The sequence below is a fragment of the Elgaria multicarinata genome, chromosome 2 (genome assembly GCF_023053635.1).
Source record: "Elgaria multicarinata webbii isolate HBS135686 ecotype San Diego chromosome 2, rElgMul1.1.pri, whole genome shotgun sequence".
Lineage (NCBI taxonomy): Eukaryota > Metazoa > Chordata > Lepidosauria > Squamata > Anguidae > Elgaria > Elgaria multicarinata.
Window position 1 is genome coordinate 21,730,095 of NC_086172.1, and position 14,799 is coordinate 21,744,893.

Genomic DNA, 14,799 nt, shown 5'->3' on the forward strand with positions numbered 1-14,799 from the left:
CTCATAACCCCACTCATACAAAACATTCCAGGTAGGGCGGATAAATTCTACCTAGAGTATCTCTTGTCAGACCTGAACTTTCAGATCACGGCTAAAGTGGCTAGATTTTGCGCAGCAGCCATAAACCGTCATAGAGAGGTGATAAATTAATATTGTTAAACGTTCTACAGATGGGTTTCTCAAGGTTCTCCTGTTGGTGCTAGTATATTTTGACTTTTAATCTCTCAATTTTAACTCTATTTGACTGTTGTTTTTAACTGTATTTTATTGTTCATTTGTTCTGAGATGCTGGCTGTTTGCCGTAATAAACTTGATTGATTGGTGCGTACATCATCCACAGAACTACATTATGGAGGCAATCAACAAATAAAAATAAATAAATTTAGGGGGGGAAATTTTTATTTTAGAAATGGAATAGTTAAAACACACCAGGCTCATTCACACGTAACGATTAATTATGGGTGGAAACAACCCATACTTAGTTGGGGCACGGCAGCAATAAGCCCACTTGGGACTTCTGAGTCTGAACTCGTGATTTGTTGTTGGGTTAAAACCCTAGGTTGTTTGTCTTTCAACAGCCCAGAATTCCAGGTTTGGGCATCGGATGCAAAGCGGATGTTGCAAGCAGGTGGGAGGCAGTGTACACAGATGCTCCATTGCAGCCCTCTAATTGGTGTTACGTGTAAACCAGGTCACACTCTAGAAACATCAGCTAATAGTGAACCTCTAGTTATAAAAATAGCAATAAAATTATTTCCTACAAAATAGCTATGAAATCTAACTAGGACTACACGTCCTCCTCTTTCATTTTCTTGGTTTTCCTGGACTTTCCAGATCCTTTAGTCAATTTCTTACTTTTGGTTTTATAGATAGGGGAGCTGAGGAAGTCAGTAACTGTAAATGGGTCACCACGCCTGAGTTTCCTGCAGAGATGGGGAGGGTAGAGAGAGAAAAGGAATATAATGTAGTTGTCGCATTTTAACTTCATATTCCAGAAAACAGCACCCCCAATAAGTGACTATAGTTTCCAGACATAGATACTTGACTTGGGAGTAAAAGCTTGTTTCACTTGCCTCCTGTAAAAGGAAGCTTGGCATCAAACACAAAACTAACCTGTTGATCTTGGGCTCTGCGTAGCAAACTTCCTTGTTTCTCCGTCTACTTGGACGTGTTGGAGAGACTTCTAGAGGGATGGAATGGCATGAACTTGGGCTAGCATTGGTCAAATCTTTCAGGACTTTGTTTTCTGTGAACAGAGTTAGGAAAAAATGATTGTGCTACACCAATATCTCAGTTCAACTGCTTGTCAATTAAGAATGATCTGATGCATTAGGCTGAGTGATTTGCTTTAAACCATTATCCTGTGCAAATTTAAACAGAAAAAAAGCCTGGTTGGGGCATGCTGGGAGTTTTAAGAGTTTCTTCTGTCTAAACATGCACTGGATTGTGCCCTAAATCTTATTTCAAGCCAACCAACATATCTTTAAAGATGTTTTCCAAAGAGATGCAAGAGCACGTCAGCAGTCTTTCAGACAGGAGTGAGCAACATATAGTTCTCCAAATGTTTTGGCTTACAACTCGCATCAGCCTAGCCAGAGTAGCCAATGGTGAGGGTTCATGGGAATTGTTGGCCAAAACATCTGAAGGGCCAGAAATTGCTCACCCCTGCTTTAAGGCATTATTGGCTGCTTACACTCTCCTGTTCCCAAAGGGGTAGATCTGTTTTCCTTGCATAGAGTCCCACACAGAGACATACACACACACAACAAATCTGAGTGATCCCCTGTCAAGCAGCAATATCCAGTTCCCTCGTCGATCTCCCTGTTATCTGGTCACACTTGTCATGTCCTCAAAGAGAAGGTAAGATATGCTCAGGTGCCTGCAAGAACTTTTGATTACGCCCAGCACATTTCGGAAAGGACTTTGCTGCCTCAGGGGCTGCAATGGAACTATCATTGCAAAATATTACTAACACTTTAAAACATGCTTACAAACTGTAAACATGTATAAAAAGTTACAAAAAACATACTCAACTGCATTCACCATTTACAACATTTATAAGCCATGACCATGAAAGAAATTCTTTGCTTTGGGTTATAGTAGATAAAAGTTCTAATGGGTGGGTGGGATGAGGAGAAGGAGTAAAGTTTGTGTGCAGCATCTCCAACCTCTCTCTTTAATGAAGTACTGTTTCCTCTACTTCTGTTCTTCTGTTCAAGTAGTAACACAGGAAGCTCCTTGTGAACATGCCCTTAACAGCTAATAATGTACTTCAAGAACCTCACGCCCTTTAGAGTCAGTGTATTATTTCTGATGATGCTGATAAGGACTCAAACAGTGGATACGATTAAGCAACAGGAGATAAACCATCAGTACAATGTCCTTAAGCTTAAATCTGTGCTTCTCACAACTGGGTGATGGGTGGGAACTATAAGGAGGAACAAGCAACTTTCAAGCCTTGGACTACTGCCACCCTCAAACCATGGGAAAGAAAATATGAGGAAAAAACAGTTTCTTCACTTTCTGTATGGACTGAAAGACAGATGGGGCAAACCTCTATTTGCCTACAGGCCTCTTGCTTTCCACAGTGACCTATCATTACACAAGGGGTAAGTAGGCAGCCTGGTGCCCTCCAAATGTTTTAAAAAACAACTATCAGCTCCAGCAAACTTGGTCAATGGTAAAGGATGATGAGAGTTATAGTTCAAAACGTTCGACTGTGGTCTGGTTTTCATATTAATTACATAGCAACAAAGGCTCTAAACCAGGGATTGAGCAGCTCAGGCCAGGGGGGTCGGGGGGAATCTGCCCCCCCCACAGAGTTCCACATCTCCTTTCCTTAGCCCCACTTTCCCTCACCTACTGATTATTCGGTGGTTTCCGGTTTTGTGCAAACTTGACTCCTTCTCAAAAAGGTTGAAATGCCTTTCCTAAGACTTAGTTACTGGGAGCAAGCACATGCAGGTATTTTGGGTCCATCCCTGTTGCCGTTAGCCACACCTTTTACCTTTAGCCCCATGCACTATTGAAATGCAACCTCAAAAAGCTTCTCTAAAATGGAATTCAGCCCTTGGGCTGAAAGAGATTCTGAAGCCCTGCTCTTATTTAGCCAAGGTGTGAGAAAACCCAATCTAAGCTGCAGGAGCCTGGGTTCATTTACCAATACAAAACTAGTGTGCCTTGGTTATGCACAAGGAGAGCTGTAAGCAGAGCCTAGTGGAAAACGTCATGTGGCTCACACCAAACCACCATGGCCTACATGATCAATAAGCCCTTTTCTCGCTCACCGTTTTCTTTCGGGAGTGTTTCAGGAGTTGCTTGTACTGTCTTTTTCTCCTGTCTGGTGGAAGCCAACGGCTTTGCATCATCTTTCTTGGAGACCGTCAAGATTTTTGGCAAAGCAGAGAATCTTTCTGTGCTCCCCTGATCTTTAGCAGCTGGAAGCATAGAACATGAGTGACCAAAGCTCTGGCAACTGGATAACATGATCTTAGAATGGCCAACTGAAGAAGAATCAGGAGCATTGGTGCATATGGCTAAGGAATCAAACAGAGGTGGTGGCACCTCAGTAACATCCATAATAAGAGAATCTCGCAGAGTTCTGGAACTTGGAGCCCGGAGAAAGTTCCATCCTGCCTGATCTATTTGACTGGTTTTACATTCCGCTGGACTTTGAAGGGCAACACCAGAAGGTACACACTCTTCCGTCACATACTTTACAGTGTATGTTCTCTTCTTTAACTTGGCTGTGGAGTCTACCCTTTCCTTTAAGCCAATCACATTGTTGTCAACACCCCAATATGCCTTCTGTGAGGAGCTGCTATTTGTTTTGTTTGAACTAGAGCTGTTCTGAGTGGTTGAGGACCCCTGAACCTTTGGGCTCATCTTAGCAGAGTTCCTATGGACACTGTCAACAGATGTCGCTTCATCAACCAATAAAACTGGAAACGTAGATAGTGTGCTCCCTTGAGATGCAGGAGAGATGGTGTTTGCTTGACTCGTGGATTTAAGGCTGACTTTTGAAGTCTTATTTTTTCTTTTATTGACTCTTGGAGCATTTTCACTCAGATCAAACACTTCCACATCAGTTCTGCAATGCTCTCTCTGTGTATTGTCCCTGCCCGCTTTGGCTGTTTCTCCCTTGTAGCCTTTTTTGGTTTTACTTCCTTGCATGTCACTTTTACTTTCTTGAATTTGAGAATTCATGTTGATATCCACACTTTGTACCTCTATCTCACCAAACCTAGATGGTACATCAATTTCTTGGGTCCTCCTCTTTGGCTTTTTACGCTTTATATTTAGACCTAGAGTTGCTTCTTGGCTAGGGATCTGTGTTTGAAAACCAAACAATTGTTGTGTACTGATGGTGCTCAGTGGGGCCTTATTGTTTAATGAGCTAGACTTTGGGCTCTGGAACCAACTTCCTAGGTCCTCAAAGTTATCCAAGTGTGTCTTTTTTTTACTTTCATGTATAAAGAGGGCACAATCGTTCTCATCGTCTGGAGGACCTGGATCTACCACATAGGTTCTTCTGCAATCTTTGGCTTTATTAGAGCATTGGGACATACGTTTCACATCATAGCCATGGCTTTTTTCATCTTGCTGTACTTTATTGCTTAATGAACTGGTCTCTGGATTTTGGAACTGACTTCCTAAATTCTTCATTTTTCCCAAGAACGTTCTTTTTTTTACTTCCTGGGTCAAAGCATTACAGCCATTGACATGGTTTGGAGGAGCTGGGTCTATCCAAGAAGATGTTGTGCAACCTGTGGTTTTGTCAGAGTGCTGGGAACTATAGTTCGCCTTCCAACCATAGCTGCCCAATGGCACCATTTCCTCCAGAGAATCCATGCGACTAGAATCTTCAGCAGGACATGCAGGCTTGGGAATGTTTATCTTACTATTACTCAGTTCGTTGGTTTCAGATAGAATTGCAGTATCCACTCGTACATTACTATAATTGTCCACATTTCTTTTTGATTGGCTGATAGAAGAATCTCTGTCCTTCTTTCCAGCACTCACCCTTTTTAGAGCTTTGGTTTCATTGGCTTTGATCTTCGCATAGCTTTTATTTTTAGTGCTCAGCGTAACAAGCTCACCAACCTGACTGATGTCAAGGGACTTTGTAGCAGCAGGCTCAGCTTCTTTTGCCCACTGCAGGCCATCAAGTGGCACATTATCTGACAGCCCCATCGTAGAATTGCCTCCAAATCCAGCAGATAAATCTGTTCTGCGCTTCTTCCTCTTGGTCACATGCCCAGACGACGACACCATACTGTCGCTGGATGGTCTCACAGTCTCCTCGCACTGCTGCACTGAAGAATTCTTACACAGGGCAGATAGCGAGCAGCTCCTGGAACTTGGAGGCACACTCAAAAGGTTGTCTGAAATGACAAATAACTGAACTTAGTAGGCAAACACAAGCAGAGACACCACATAGCCTTCTTCAGTTCCATAAACGTTCCATTATGGTTGTAAGAATATGGGTGGTAAGAACATGTAAAGGGCCCTACTTGATCTAACTAAGGGTCTACCTAGTCTAGCATCCTGTTTCCAGTAAAGGCCGGCCAGATATTTCCAGGAAGTCCACAAGCAGGGTCGGAAAACAGTCCTCGCCACACCACACTGAGTTTTCTTGGCAACCAATACTCAGAGACACACATGTTGCCTCTGAACATCACAGCTAGCAGCATCAATAGAGGTGTCCTCCCTAATTTGCGTTTAACGCGATCACCACACCTGGGGTGTGGGGAATCTGTCCACTTTCTCCACACAATGCATAATTTAGTGGTGGACAAACTAATAGCCTAATAACTAATAGCCTAATAGCCTAACAAACTAATAATCCTACTCAGAAATCAGTTTCTTGGTAGTCAATGGGGCTTACCTCCAATTAAGTGTTCCTAGGAGTGCAAGGTTGAGGGCTCTTCGTGCAGGAAGGACACGATAAAAATATAGTAAATAAACATACATACTTTTAACTTAGGACCAGGGTATAGAAACTCCGGCCCTTGAAGGTTCATAATCCAGCCTGTGGAGATTCCCTAGGAAGCTCCTCCCTTTTTCCCAGCCCTGCCCCCTCTATAGGGATGCTCGGTTCTAGCACTACGAGAGGAATCCCCTCTTATTTCCAAATAGGTTCTCCACCCCTAACTTATGGTATTTCTGTTCTATAAACAAAAGCATTTCAGCTGTCATGCCTGCAACCCAAGCCCAGAAGACCAGTGAAATCTCAAAGAAATCATCATGAACACTCAAATAAAGCTACAGGTGGCAATCATACGAAGTAGTAAGGTTCAATGAACATAATGGATTTACACTTGAGTAAAGAGTCCTTGAAGCTCTTTGAAGAATACCATAATAGTTCACTCGGATTTCGAACACACACACACACATACATACAAGCCGGTACAGGTGAATCCTAGTCTTCTTCCACAGAGCTTAAGGTGGTGCATATTGGGATAAAAAGGGATAATTCCAACAACCCTACGTTGGACTGAAGGAGTGACTAGCCCAAGGTAACCCAATAACTTCAGGTCTGAGTGGAGATTTGAACCTAAGTCTCCCTAGCCCAAGTCCAGCACTGTCCATTATACCACAACGGCCTGCCAATAACAATAATAAAAAATAAAATAATGAAATATATTTCTTACCCGCCTCTCCATTTTGATCGAGGCGGGGAACAACAGTAAATATAAAATACATAAAACTGAATTAAGAACATAATATGCATTGTTAAAACATCCTAAAATAGTACCAGTATAATCTTTTACAGTGTAACCCTATACATATTTATTCAGAAGTATGTTCCACTTTTTCCAATGGGACTTAGTTTCAGGTAAGTGTGCATAGGATTGCAGCCTTAGTGTTTTGTTATACAAGGTTAATTTGATGCCTGAACCCAGACAGAAATCATAAAGGCTTTCATGGGCAAACCAATATCATTTATCAGGCCCCAAGACATTACTACATTAAAAACAAAATAAAAATAAGCAAAATCTGAGGGCTGGAAGTGCAGAAGGCTGGAGAAAGACTCCCCAGGGGACAAACTATACCAACTCACCTTGAGATGTGATGGCCATGAGGAATAAAACACACAAAAAAGTCTATTCCCTTCCTGCATTTTTCCTCCAGCCCTTCACATCTCTACCGATAACTGCTCCAACATTGCAATGAATATGTCAAACAATTTAGAAGGAGAAGTGTTTGGAATGAAATGCAGACAGGGCTATGCCTTTTAGCAATGCCCATGTTTAGTGCAACCCTCACAGCGTGGGGTTCCATCTAGACCCCCATTATGCAACACTGGCCAAATCTCTCTCCCATTCTCTCACCCACAGCCCACAAGAGACTTTTGCTGGAATAAGCAACAGCCACTAATCAAACCCACTATATAGTCGGTGGTGGACCCCAGACTGTGGAACGATCTTCCTGACGAGGCTCGCCTGGCACCAACGCTGCTATCTTTCCGGCGCCAGGTTAAGACTTTCCTCTTTGCCCAGACATATGGCGGCACATCTTAATCACCCACATGTTTAGTTTTTTTTAACGGTTTTTAATGCTTTATGTGTGTATGTTCTGTGTTTTGGAGTTTTAAATTTTGTATACTCGTTTTTGTCTTAATTTTAGAATCTCTGTAAACCGCCCAGAGAGCCCTGGCTATGGGAGCGGTATATAGGTGTAATAAATAAATAAATAAGGGGAAATTCCTGGTTGAAAAGTCACCCAACGGTTAATGAATGCAGGGAGTTAGAGTGCTGTTTTGGTTCCAATTTTGCCTACTTTGCCTGTTTTAGTTGTAAGAAGATGCCGTTAAATAAAGGTTCTGTTTAAAGCTTGCAGTCATCTTCTGCCTCAAGTGTGGAGACAAAATTTACTTTGCAACAACTTTAACATAGTACCTTCACTTGAATTGCACAAAGCCTAAAGACCACAGAAAAAAATCTGACTGTTCTGTGTTAAAATATGCATGGGATTCTAATGGACAAAATTAAGCATGATGCATGTTAAATCTATTGCCCAATATTGGATAGGAGCAGAATTATATTTCTCAAGAACTGCATTGCCAAAGATTTCTACACGGGCAAAAAAGCATCAGCACAAGACCGTCTTGCACTGGGGATTACAGCTATGTCCCTATGTTGAATTGAGCTAGATCTAACTGGCAATAGCTCTAAAATGCTTCTTGACTGAATGAGGAAGAGACTCACAGAGGTCAAGTATAATCATGTATATCACATGCTTCTGGTTAGAGGGGGGAAATTGCCATTAACTCTACCTAACCTCATGACAGAAATACAGTGTTCAGCCCAACCCTATGCATACTTATTACACAGAAGCAAATTCCACCAAAGTGACTTACTGTCAACTTGGTGAGCACAAGGCCGCAGCCCTGGTGGGACATCCTTAGAATATGATTTCCCAATTGCATGCATCTCCAATCAATATAGCACACCTGTTAAAATAATGCTTGGAATTTTACCTCCAAAAATTGTGCTCAAGTTAAGTGCCGATGTAGCGCCATCCACTTCACTTAACCTTTGACAATTCTTTTCATTGCTTGCCAAGGACTCATCAATGAGAGAAGAGGAGGACTTTTCCTCCGCAGTGGGCGGACCACTCTTCAAAGATTCAGCAACACCGGATGCTGGTATCCGTATGGGAGGCATTTGCAAACTTGTGGAGATGCCCATTGCTATGCTTACGACATTTTCACTTTCTTCATCATCTACATGAGAGAGTGGAACTCTCAGAGATTTTGGCGCAGCCCTGAAGTGGGGAAAGTTAAAAAGAAAAAGGGCAGAAAGTGTATTTTAAGAGCTTCAATACAGAATAAAGAGATGAATAAAAACTGATCTTTTCCGGAAGGCCTATCCAGTGAAATTTTATAATGTTTTTAGGATGTTTTAAGGATGTTGTAATCATGTATGCTATGTTTTTAATCAGTTTTTAAGTGTTTTATATTCAGTTGTTCCCCGCCTCAATTCAAGTGGAGAGGCAGGTAAGAAATAAAGCTCGGAGGATGGCAACAAGGGAGAGGGCCTTCTCGGTGGTGGCCCTCTGCCTGTGGAATGATCTCCCCGATGAGGCTCGCCTGGCGCCAACGTTGTTATCTTTTCAGCACCACATCAAGACTTTTCTCTTCTCCCAGGCATTTTAACAGCATTTTAATAGTATTTAACAAAGTTACGTTTGTTTTTAATGGCCCCCAGAATTGTTGTTTTTAAATAGATACTGTTGTTTTTATACTGTTGTTTTTATGTTTCTGGTGGTTTTTAGATTTTGTTATACTTTTTAATGTTTACCATTTTTAACTGTTGTAAACCGCCCAGAGAGCTTCGGCTATGGGGTGGTATATAAATGTAATAAATAAATAAATAATTATGAGCATCTAGTTCAGCAACTACCAGGGCATGTGGGAATTATAGTTTCTATGTCTTCTGATCCAAACTTTTAAAACTTTTTAATATTGTTTTATTATATTGTATTTTACAGGTCTTACATTTTGTGAACTGCCCAGAGAGTTTTGGCTTTTAGGCAGCAGGTATAAAATGTAATAAATAACAGTAACAATAATAAAATTAACTGGGGTAAAGACATAGGGAGCCAGAGGTCCCATGCACCTCTGCCGGAAAGGCCATTCCTGAGCATCCTCAGGTAGTATACCACCCTAAAGGATGAGCCCTAAAAGGTCCTTCCCATCTCCAGCCAACTTTCCCTGCCACTGGCTCTCCATGGCAACGATATATTTGCTTGAGAAATGGGCAGGCAGGGAGACCAGACTGATATTTATTTATTTTATTTTACTTAAAGCATTTCTTAGCTGCCTTTCAGGGCAGAAGTCCTCCCAAAACCATTATGATAACCCAGTCTGAGATATTAAGGCAGTTTCGGCAGTGTTTATAATGGCGTTTGAAACTCCAGCAATTCTAAAATTCATCACCATCACTCGCCAGAAGGCTGAGCACCTAAGCAACGACAGCATAAAGCTAAAATAATTGTATCATTATATCTTTTAATGGAATAAATCAGAAATCTTCCCATGCTGACAGGAGTATCTTAGGCCCCGGTTCACAGTTGTTTTCCAACCTGTGTTAATGAAGCTTGGAAAATTGAGCTCATTTACACATCTCATGAGCATTCAAGCTCGTTTGATTGCTCGTATTTCTGCGCATACCGAAAAGGGCGGCTGTCACCATCCTGATCCCCTGCCAAATTATCAGTGCAAGTCTGTCCTCCATCATTGAGTAACAAAGAGCAGGAACCATTCTAGAAGTGAAAAAGAAATATGAAAGAAATTGGTTAAGATTTTTAGCCCTTCCATTTTTAAAAATGGGTGATTGCGTTTTTAGATCTTCGCACTGCTGCTGGCTTTTATCTTGGTTACTACTTTGGCTTAATTCCATTTTAACCTTATGGTTTTATATTCTGCTTTTTCTATGTGATTGTATTTTAAGCTTTGTTTTGTAAATGGCCCAGAGAGCTTTGACTAATGGGTGGTATAGATATGTAATAAAATAAAATAAATCTACCTCTTCCATAATGTTCCATTCCATTTGTGACAATCCATTCCAAAATTATAAGGAAGGGCTGGGAGTAGGGGTGGTTGAAATTGGCAAGCACTTGCCCAGTAAGTGGTCATCCTGTTGTTGCTGCAGCAGCCACCCCCTACAAACCGAGCAGCACGAGACCCCACTGAGCACTCAGCAGCCGCCCACCCTGGCTTCCAGCATTTCCCCTGCTGTGTTAATGGCAGCCACCATTAACGCTGCAGGGGAAATGCGTGATTTCCGGGGCCTCCAGAAGTCGCCCGTCCCCTTCCCTCAGGCCAATGGAGGCCTTAAAGTGGAGGGAAAGGGCTGGAAATCAGGGCGGACCTGAGTGTTCATGAGCACTCAGGCGCGGATCCAGAATCTCACCCATGCACATTCAACCGGGTTCATGAGGGCCAGACATGGGGAGTGGGGTCCGCTGACCTCACAGACCCAGACTCTTGCACCATCCATAACTGGGAGAATTTGAGGGATTTACTTTTGTTTTACATTTGCTAATGAACACAGAAACAGAAGGGGACACATTCTCAAGAGATTAAAATAATTTTTCTCACCTCAGAAAGTTTGCTTATCTTGATTACGTTTTGCAAGCGGCTGTCCAATAGTTGCCATAGTTCATCAACATATTTGCTCTGCGCTCAAAGAAAAAGGGTAACTTAACTATCCAGAGTTTCAGATATATAGTTTTTTAAAACTGCCAAGTATTTAGTTTCCACGCTGCAGAATTTCCATTTCTTTTCTTTTTTTATAAAAAATAATGTTAAAATGAGTATTAGAAAATACATGTCCAGTATTTCTTTTATCATTCCCAGCAGGGCTGGCAACTCATGAATATGAGAGTAGCAGAAGACACAGAGGCAACATATTTTAAAAGCTCTATAAACGAACAATTATAGTACAATTAAGCCTAAACAAAGGAATTTTGGAATACGCAGATTTACAACATTCTGGGGAAAGAACAAAGTTTTAAATGGTATATCTTCCAGAAATACCTCAACAGTCTTCAACACAGTTTGGATGACACATTAGTCAACGGTGACTATTTAAGCAACTATTGTTTAAATAGTCCACTGTTGACTAACATGTCATCTGTCAGAGAAAAACCATGCAACAGTTAGTTACTTTCTAGAAATAAGCAACGGAGTTAACCAGCAATCTGCAGAGTTTATTATCTGCACAACTGTTAATTATCGTGTCGTTTGGAGAGTTCCGTGGATTATTTCCCGTTCTTCCGGAGTCGCGAGGCAAGAGCAGCAGAAAACCTTGCCGCTCTTGCCCAGCGGGGCTCTGTCAGCATGGGAAATAATCCTGTCCCAGGAAGCATTTGGGAATGCAGCAAACGTCCCATCCTTGGTGGGGTGGCGCGATCAGGGGCTCCCCACGTGCTTCCTGGGATGGGCACATGCCATACTTGCGTTGGGTGCCACCGATCATGGTGCCCCACGTGTTCCCAGGAATGTGCATGTCTCTTGCCCCCCTCCCACCCTGCGAGCCATCTGGAGATTGTCTTAAGGGGATGGAAGAGTCAAACCACAGGAGAAATCCAGCCGCTGATATCAGGGCGAGGGGGCAAGGATCTGTCCCGCAGCTGTGAGGAGCTGGTGAGATGCTTGAGCGTCCCATCACCATTCACTACACAAGAAGGGCACGGGACGCACTAGCATCTCTTCTGCTCCTCACAGCTGCAGGATAGATCCTTGCGCCAGCACAGCGCCTCTCCTTCCCTGTCGGGGCCATCGCAACAGGGAGGGGGGCAGCTATAGCAACGCTGCCCCCTTCCCTGTTGCGATGGCCCCGATGGGGAAGGACACATCGGCATCAAGTAACATCATGCCCTGTTAGGGGATCAGGCAACGCGGGCGCCAATGTGTCCTACACCAGCAGATGGATCTCATTCCCTGACACACGAGGAGACCGTTCTGCAGCTTGTTGCTTCTGCGACGGGTGAGCACAGAGGAACACACGCCATGCCCATCACAGAAGCAACAAGCTGCAAATTGGTCTCCTCACGTGTCAGGAGACGAGATCCATCTGCTGGCGAAGGACACATCGGCACCTGTGTTGCTATTCCCGCTGCAGCCGCTGCAGGGAGCACCGGCAGGTGCATCGCCGCAGCACGTTTCCACACGCTGTGTCTCCCTGCCAGCACTCCTCTCCACAGAATGGTGGTGCCCCAATAAGGTAAGCGGAAACCAATGCAAGCATTTAGTGGGGAGGACGCAGGGTGGGTGGGGAAGATAAACAGTCAACCGAGTGTGAACACTCTACTGCATGGATGACTACTTCTGTGTCGCCGAAGTGCGGCATCCAAATAGTCACCCATGGAATGGACTATTCATACTCCGTTGACTAAAATGTTGTCCGAACACATCCTTCAAAGCCCTCACTACCTCGCAGGGAACATGTCTAATACAAACCTAAGAATGCAAGTGAACAACACCCTCCCCCCACCCCAAGATGTATAATGGCAAACATTAAGCAAGATCCCTTTTTAATATTCTAAATATTTTAAGTGACACTGGGGAAAAAAGCTCCAGCTACCACAGAGACAAAGAACATGGCTGCAAATAGCGTACCACAGAGGACAGCTTTTGACGCAGGCAAGCATTTTCAAAGTGACACAGCTCGACTTCTTTCTGCAGTAACATCTTGTCTTCGGTATGTCTCTGAGCAGCTATCTTCGCAGCGTTGAGAGCCATAGCCAATGCTTTGTTGTTCTGTTTTAGGGAGACCTTAATTATTGAGGAATTATCTATATATTTTTTTTAAAAAAAAAGGGAAGAAAACATTGGATTTTTTATTCACCCCGTAAGAAGCTTTTCATTGGTAAACTCTTCACCAAGTTTTACCTCATCAAGAAAAAAAAACACAATACTCCAGGGCCACAGCTGGAGAACTGATTGGTAAACTCCAGTCAGCGTGTGAACATCAGCCCAAGCACCTATTCCTTTGGGCTCTCTGCCTGCCTGGACCTCCAACCTTTTCCTTGTGCACCTGTTTTCATTCCAACATCATTCCTCAGATGGAACAGCAAAACAGCACAGAACCGCTGTTTTCCCTAGCAAGTTTTTTTTCCAGTGGAGACCCATCCCACCACAAGCTCTGGAATGCTCTCCCAAGGGAAGCTCGCTAGGTGCCCACTCTTATCTTTTTGGCACCTGGCTAAGATCCTCCCAGGTTTTTTTTTAACTCTTGGAAGGAGCAACCCTATGCTTTTAACTCCTGCGTGGCGGCGTTAGGTTCAACAGTCACTATAGCCATGCAACTATTAAACCAATAACTCTATTCCTAGGAATACCAAAAAAGTGTAAGAGGCAGAGAGTGTCATGTTTCACTCAACTGTGCTGAAATCACAGCTAATGCCAAGAAATCACTTCCTCCACCATTTTTCTTGAGTGGCCAAGTCTTCCCCAATCTGCTCTCTAGGGTATTCTCTCTGCTCTGCCTCTGCTTATATAAACACAATGTCTCCTGCCATTGCCAAGAGATGCACCATTTCCCCTTATATCTGTATTTCAGTTCATCAGTATAGGTAAAAAGAAAAGAAAAAAAGGTTTGTTCTAGCCATGTCTAAGAATGTGGTGCCTGAATTTGCTTTTCTTCCCGCCCCCCCTCCTCCCTCCCATTCCCCTTTCCTTTTGTGTCATGTCTTTTAGACTGTAAGCCTGTGGGCAGGGACTGTCAAGAAATATTTTTGTAAGCCGCTGTCAGAGCCTTTTTTGGCTGAATGGCGGCATTAAAATGCTTAAATAAATAAATAAATAAATAAAATGTCCTATAAACCAGGGTAGGCAAGAAGGTAGAACTCTTTAGGGTGGATTCCTGCACTGAGCAGGGGGTTGGACTCAATGGCCCTGTAGGCCCCTTCCAATTCTGCTATTCTATGATTCTACGAACTCAGGATGTTTTGGACTCCAATTCCCAGACACTCCACTCCTGCCATCATGGTCAATGGTCAGGAAGTCCAAAATATCTGGAGATCTACTTACTTACACCCTACCCTCCTGTTCCACGGAAGCCTGAGAGCTCAATTCTAGCAAATTATTTTAAAAGGTTGCTACTTACTTATTGTTTTTGTTTTGATCTTTGATGCAAGAGAAGCATTCAGCTTTGCAGTCTTTAAGATACCATTTTTCTTTTCTTTCATCCGTTCCCTTACTCCACTCACAGTGAATAGGGAAGATGTCTCTGCTAGCTCCCAGAGTGACATTTTGCAGACAGCGCTGGCAATTGTTCAGATACAAAA

The 14,799-nt window shown here is 43.0% G+C and overlaps 1 protein-coding gene across 1 annotated transcript; it reads right to left on the minus strand.

Annotated features, from left to right (window-relative positions):
• Positions 1–470: 470 nt before the first annotated feature.
• Positions 471–7,082, minus strand: LOC134391953 (uncharacterized). The gene is made up of 4 exons (XM_063115874.1): positions 7,064–7,082; positions 3,288–5,384; positions 1,114–1,246; positions 471–923 (listed from the first exon to the last, which is right to left on the minus strand). Exons 1-4 carry the CDS (start codon positions 7,080–7,082, stop codon positions 788–790), a joined length of 2,385 nt encoding a protein of 794 aa, XP_062971944.1. The 3' UTR covers positions 471–787.
• Between the last annotated feature and the right edge of the window lie 7,717 nt (positions 7,083–14,799).